Source organism: Anomaloglossus baeobatrachus, chromosome 8 (genome assembly GCF_048569485.1).
Source record: "Anomaloglossus baeobatrachus isolate aAnoBae1 chromosome 8, aAnoBae1.hap1, whole genome shotgun sequence".
Lineage (NCBI taxonomy): Eukaryota > Metazoa > Chordata > Amphibia > Anura > Aromobatidae > Anomaloglossus > Anomaloglossus baeobatrachus.
Window position 1 is genome coordinate 219,070,708 of NC_134360.1, and position 7,607 is coordinate 219,078,314.

Here is a 7,607-nt window from a genome sequence, read left to right on the forward strand (position 1 = left end):
TTCTAAATATGGCGCCACCCCAGCTCACAGGTTATGTCTTGTATTGCAGCTAAACCCAATTCAGTTACCAGGAGTCTGGCTGCAATATCGCGCATATCCTAAGGCTGCTTTCACACATCCGGTTTTTGCTGAGCGGCACAATACGGCGCTTTGCAGAAAAAACGCAACTGTTTTTTTTTTTTGCCGCCGGTTGCGTTTGTTTACGCATAGACTTGCATTAGCGCCGTATTGTGCCGTATGGCCTTGCGTTGCATCCGGCATATTTAGCCCATGCGGTGGCCGGATGAAACGTTGCCTGGCATGTTTTTTGTGCGGCGGGGGAAAAAAAAAAAATTGCATCGCGCCGGATCCGGCACGATTTACAATCCAAGCCCATGGACGCCGCATGCGGCGTCCTGCGGCAAAAAACGCATCTGGCCGCCGGATGCGATACTTTGAACTGCGCATGCTCAGTATCAAGGCGCATCTGTCAAAAAACGGACGGGCCGCAAGAAAAAAAAACAAAACGTATGCAACAGATCCTGTTTTTTTGCCGCATCCGTTGCATAGGTTTTTGAGCCGGATTGAGCCGCACTGCAAAAACCGGATGTGTGAACTTAGCCTAAGAAGGCGTCCACTTTTTGAAAGCCAAAAGTCACGTTTTTCTAATCCAGGAATCTACAGGACATTCTTCTGCAGAGTGAAGGAGTCCCTTTGGATAGCACATATGCAGACACTGTGTGAACGGGCCTTATTATATGGGAGGGTCTTGGCAGCTTCACCCCGTGCTGTAAGACAAGGCTGCGCACGCACACACACAGGCCCACCATGAAAACAGCGCGACATTCAAATAAAAGACGAAGCCGCAGAATTCCCCGCCTTTGGCACCATATTCCCCCAGGAAAGCGGCGTGAAATTCACAGCTTGCACATTGGTAAACTTATTTGAGATGGAGGCATAACAGGACTGTACGCCAACCCCATCAACGACGAAGTGCCAGAGCAATGCCAGTGCCAAGTGCCCGCCGTCTGTCCACTTATCTGTTTTGTAGACAATGACGCCAGGCGCACAAACTGGTTTATGGGCAGTGTACAAAACAGGGCGGAAAACGCGCACAAACAGGAAACGACATCGGGAGAAAAGAAAAGGGGATCCAGGTCCAGGAGCCATCATGAGATCTGCTGGAAGCGACTGCTAAAGAGAGAACGTGGGTGCATCTGGTCACACGTGTCACATCTGTGGTCCTGGGCGACACGGTGGCTCAGTGGTTAGCACAGACAGGTCCTGTGAATACGTTGGGGATACACAAGAAAGCATAATCATCCTCCGCGACATTCTATATTGCACATGGGTCAACATGGAAATCCGACAGACACCTTTATAAGAGAAGCACGGCCATCAATATATCTGCTAAAAATCCGCTGAGATCGCTCTCGATAGAGGCCGACGGCACCCAAAGTAAGAATTTCCTGCTGGTGTTACTGACAGTAATAAGGTCGCCATGAGCGCAAGGGAGGAAAATCAGAATAAAAAACAAAGTTTACAATTTTACAATGTAGCAATTCACTAAACCCCAGAGGTGACAACACCGGCAGCGACCAACCGTAACCGCCATCACGCCGGGCCCCCAACCGCCACATCACTGTGACGAGACTGGTGTATAAATCATTAGCCTCAGCACGACGCACCTAGCGCCTGTGCTTTGTCTGAACAGTCATCTTGTGCTGACAGAGGCCCTTTAACCTGATGGAGCCACATAATGAACCCGCACATAGAGGAACAGTTATATATTCAGAATCACAACTTTGCAAATTTCAGAATTGAACAGATGAGGCAGCAAAGAGTTAAATCTTCAGATTGTGTATAATTTCACAAGTGACCGTATATACATGTCCTAAATACATAGTGTCAATGGTGTATATACAACTGGCAATGCCCCTATACACACACGTACAGCCGCATATCCACCAGCCACACTGCCCCTATACACAGTACAGCCGCATATCCACCAGCCACACTGCCCCTATACACAGTACAGCCGCATATCCACCGGCCACACTGCCCCTATACACAGTACAGCCGCATATCCACCGGCCACACTGCCCCTATACACAGTACAGCCGCATATCCACCGGCCACACTGCCCCTATACACAGTACAGCCGCATATCCACCGGCCACACTGCCCCTATACACAGTACAGCCGCATATCCACCGGCCACACTGCCCCTATACACAGTACAGCCGCATATCCACCGGCCACACTGCCCCTATACACAGTACAGCCGCATATCCACCGACCACACTGCCCCTATACACAGTACAGCCGCATATCCACCGACCACACTGCCCCTATACACAGTACAGCCGCATATCCACCGGCCACACTGCCCCTATACACAGTACAGCCGCATATCCACCGGCCACACTGCCCCTATACACAGTACAGCCGCATATCCACCGGCCACACTGCCCTATACACAGTACAGCCGCATATCCACCGGCCACACTGCCCCTATACACAGTACAGCCGCATATCCACCGGCCACACTGCCCCTATACACAGTACAGCCGCATATCCACCGGCCACACTGCCCTATATACAGTACAGCCCCATATCCACCGGCCACACTGCCCCTATACACAGTACAGCCGCATATCCACCGGCCACACTGCCCCTATACACAGTACAGCCGCATATCCACCGGCCACACTGCCCCTATACACAGTACAGCCGCATATCCACCGGCCACACTGCCCCTATACACAGTACAGCCACATATCCACCGGCCACACTGCCCCTATACACAGTACAGCCGCATATCCACCGGCCACACTGCCCCTATACACAGTACAGCCGCATATCCACCGGCCACACTGCCCTATACACAGTACAGCCGCATATCCACCGGCCACACTGCCCCTATACACAGTACAGCCGCATATCCACCGACCACACTGCCCCTATACACAGTACAGCCGCATATCCACCGGCCACACTGCCCCTATACACAGTACAGCCGCATATCCACCGGCCACACTGCCCCTATACACAGTACAGCCGCATATCCACCGGCCACACTGCCCCTATACACAGTACAGCCGCATATCCACCGGCCACACTGCCCCTATACACAGTACAGCCGCATATCCACCGGCCACACTGCCCCTATACACAGTACAGCCGCATATCCACCGGCCACACTGCCCCTATACACAGTACAGCCGCATATCCACCGGCCACACTGCCCCTATACACAGTACAGCCGCATATCCACCGGCCACACTGCCCCTATACACAGTACAGCCGCATATCCACCGGCCACACTGCCCCTATACACAGTACAGCCGCATATCCACCGGCCACACTGCCCCTATACACAGTACAGCCGCATATCCACCGGCCACACTGCCCCTATACACAGTACAGCCGCATATCCACCGGCCACACTGCCCCTATACACAGTACAGCCGCATATCCACCGGCCACACTGCCCCTATACACAGTACAGCCGCATATCCACCGGCCACACTGCCCCTATACACAGTACAGCCGCATATCCACCGGCCACACTGCCCCTATACACAGTACAGCCGCATATCCACCGGCCACACTGCCCCTATACACAGTACAGCCGCATATCCACCGGCCACACTGCCCCTATACACAGTACAGCCGCATATCCACCGGCCACACTGCCCCTATACACAGTACAGCCCCATATCCACCGGCCACACTGCCCCTATACACAGTACAGCCGCATATCCACCGGCCACACTGCCCCTATACACAGTACAGCCGCATATCCACCAGCCACACTGCCCCTATACACAGTACAGCCGCATATCCACCGGCCACACTGCCCCTATACACAGTACAGCCGCATATCCACCGGCCACACTGCCCCTATACACAGTACAGCCGCATATCCACCGGCCACACTGCCCCTATACACAGCACAGCCGCATATCCACCGGCCACACTGCCCTATATACAGTACAGCCCCATATCCACCGGCCACACTGCCCCTATACACAGTACAGCCGCATATCCACCGGCCACACTGCCCCTATACACAGTACAGCCGCATATCCACCGGCCACACTGCCCCTATACACAGTACAGCCGCATATCCACCGGCCACACTGCCCCTATACACAGCAGAGCCGCATATCCACCGGCCACACTGCCCCTATACACAGCACAGCCGCATATCCACCGGCCACACTGCCCCTATACACAGTACAGCCGCATATCCACCGGCCACACTGCCCCTATACACAGTACAGCCGCATATCCACCGGCCACACTGCCCCTATACACAGTACAGCCGCATATCCACCGGCCACACTGCCCCTATACACAGTACAGCCGCATATCCACCGGCCACACTGCCCCTATACACAGTACAGCCGCATATCCACCGGCCACACTGCCCCTATACACAGTACAGCCGCATATCCACCGGCCACACTGCCCCTATACACAGTACAGCCGCATATCCACCGGCCACACTGCCCCTATACACAGTACAGCCGCATATCCACCGGCCACACTGCCCCTATACACAGTACAGCCGCATATCCACCGGCCACACTGCCCCTATACACAGTACAGCCGCATATCCACCGGCCACACTGCCCCTATACACAGTACAGCCGCATATCCACCGGCCACACTGCCCCTATACACAGTACAGCCGCATATCCACCGGCCACACTGCCCCTATACACAGTACAGCCGCATATCCACCGGCCACACTGCCCCTATACACAGTACAGCCGCATATCCACCGGCCACACTGCCCCTATACACAGTACAGCCGCATATCCACCGGCCACACTGCCCCTATACACAGTACAGCCGCATATCCACCGGCCACACTGCCCTATACACAGTACAGCCGCATATCCACCGGCCACACTGCCCCTATACACAGCACAGCCGCATATCCACCGGCCACACTGCCCCTATACACAGCACAGCCGCATATCCACCGACCACACTGCCCCTATACACAGTACAGCCGCATATCCACCGGCCACACTGCCCTATATACAGTACAGCCCCATATCCACCGGCCACACTGCCCCTATACACAGTACAGCCGCATATCCACCGGCCACACTGCCCCTATACACAGTACAGCCGCATATCCACCGGCCACACTGCCCCTATACACAGTACAGCCGCATATCCACCGGCCACACTGCCCCTATACACAGTACAGCCGCATATCCACCGGCCACACTGCCCCTATACACAGTACAGCCGCATATCCACCGGCCACACTGCCCTATACACAGTACAGCCGCATATCCACCGGCCACACTGCCCTATATACAGTACAGCCACATATCCACCGGCCACACTGCCCCTATACACAGTACAGCCGCATATCCACCAGCCACACTGCCCCTATACACAGTACAGCCGCATATCCACCGGCCACACTGCCCCTATACACAGTACAGCCACATATCCACCGGCCACACTGCCCCTATACACAGTACAGCCACATATCCACCGGCCACACTGCCCCTATACACAGCACAGCCGCATATCCACCGGCCACACTGCCCCTATACACAGCACAGCCGCATATCCACCGACCACACTGCCCCTATACACAGTACAGCCGCATATCCACCGGCCACACTGCCTCATATATACAGACGTGATTTCTAGGAGGCTGCGGCCTGGGCAGGGCTCAGACCCCGGTGTTTCCCGGCCCTCGCCCCCGCTCCTTCTCCCCTGTGTCCGGGGCCTCCAGGCCGCACTCACCGCTCTCTATCTCGTTGCCCTTCTTGGCGGTGGCGGCGTTCCCCATGGTCGGGCGCTCGGGCGGGGCTGGCGCTGTCTCCTGGGGCCGCTCCCGGCTCTGTCCTATCTCCGCTCCACAGACCCGTCCTGCAGCCGCCGCCACAAGTCTACAGCCGCTCACCGGAAGTGACGTCCTGGCGGCCCGAGAGTGCGGGGGGCGGGGCGTTGTTACGGGAGACAACGAGGACCGCCTCGTAACCCCGGCCTCTACTCCACACCGACCTCCCCCGTCACCTCGACCTCCATTACACACCGACCTCACCTGTCACCCCGGCCTCCACTCCACACCGACCTCCCCCGTCACCCCGGCCTCTACTCCACACCGACCTCCCCCGTCACCTCGACCTCCATTACACACCGACCTCACCTGTCACCCCGGCCTCCACTCCACACCGACCTCCCCCGTCACCCCGGCCTCTACTCCACACCGACCTCCCCCGTCACCCCGGCCTCCACTCCACACCGACCTGCCCCGTCACCTCGACCTCCATTACAATACACACCGACCTCACCTGTCACCCCGGCCTCCACTCCACACCGACCTCACCTGTCACCCCGGCCTCCACTCCACACCGACCTCACCTGTCACCCCGGCCTCCAACATTACCCCGACCTTCACCATCACCCTGACCACCAGCGTCATCTGGCCTCCACTTCACACCAACCTCCCCCTTCACCCTGGCCTCCACACTGACCTCCCCCATCACCCCGTCCTCCACACTGACCTCCCCCATCACCCCGGCCTCCACACTGATCTCCCCCATCACCCGGGCCTCCACGCTGATCTCCCCCATCACCCCGGCCTCCACACTGACCTCCCCCATCACCCCGGCCTCCACACTGACCTCCCCCATCACCCCGGCCTCCACACTGACCTCCCCCATCACCCCGGCCTCCACACTGACCTCCCCCATCACCCCGGCCTCCACACTGATCTCCTCCATCACCCGGGCCTCCACACTGATCTCCCCCATCACCCCGGCCTCCACACTGATCTCCCCCATCACCCCGGCCTCCACACTGACCTCCCCCATCACCCCGGCCTCCACACTGATCTCCCCCATCACCCGGGCCTCCACACTGATCTCCCCCATCACCCCGGCCTCCACACTGACCTCCCCCATCACCCCGGCCTCCACACTGACCTCCCCCATCACCCCGGCCTCCATACTGACCTCCCCCATCACCCCGGCCTCCACACTGACCTCCCCCATCACCCCGGCCTCCACACTGACCTCCCCCATCACCCCGGCCTCCACACCGATCTCCCCCATCACCCTGGCCTCCACACTGACCTCACCCATCACCCCGGCCTCCACACTGACCTCCACCATCACCCCGGCCTCCACACTGATCTCCCCCATCACCCTGGCCTCCACACTGACCTCCCCCATCACCCCGGCTTCCACACTGACCTCCCCCATCACCCCGGCCTCCACACTGACCTCCACCACCACCCCGGCCTCCACACTGACCTCCCCCATCACCCTGGCCTCCACACTGATCTCCCCCATCACCCCGGCCTCCACCTGACTTCCCCCATCACCCCGGCCTCCACACTGACCTCCCCCATCACTCCGGCCTCCACCTGACTTCCCGCATCACCCTGGCCTCTACTTCTCATCGACCTCCCCGTCACCTCGCCTCCACTATCACCCTAACCACCAGCATCACCCCAGCCTTCACTTGACACAGACCTCTCCCAACACCCCAGCCTCCCTCATGACCCTGACCTTCCCTGCCACCCTGGCTTCCACTCTACACCGACCTCCCCTGACCTTCACTGTCACCCCTGCCTCCACTCT

The 7,607-nt window shown here is 58.0% G+C and overlaps 1 protein-coding gene across 1 annotated transcript in view; it reads right to left on the reverse strand.

The window, feature by feature from the left end:
- Window positions 1–5,934, reverse strand: part of PRKACB (protein kinase cAMP-activated catalytic subunit beta) — a 58,711-nt gene extending 52,777 nt beyond the window's left edge. The window contains exon 1 of the mRNA XM_075320222.1: window positions 5,764–5,934. Within this exon, the coding sequence (XP_075176337.1) occupies window positions 5,764–5,809 (46 nt within the window). The 5' untranslated portion in view covers window positions 5,810–5,934. The remainder of the gene's footprint in view (window positions 1–5,763) is intronic.
- Between the last annotated feature and the right edge of the window lie 1,673 nt (window positions 5,935–7,607).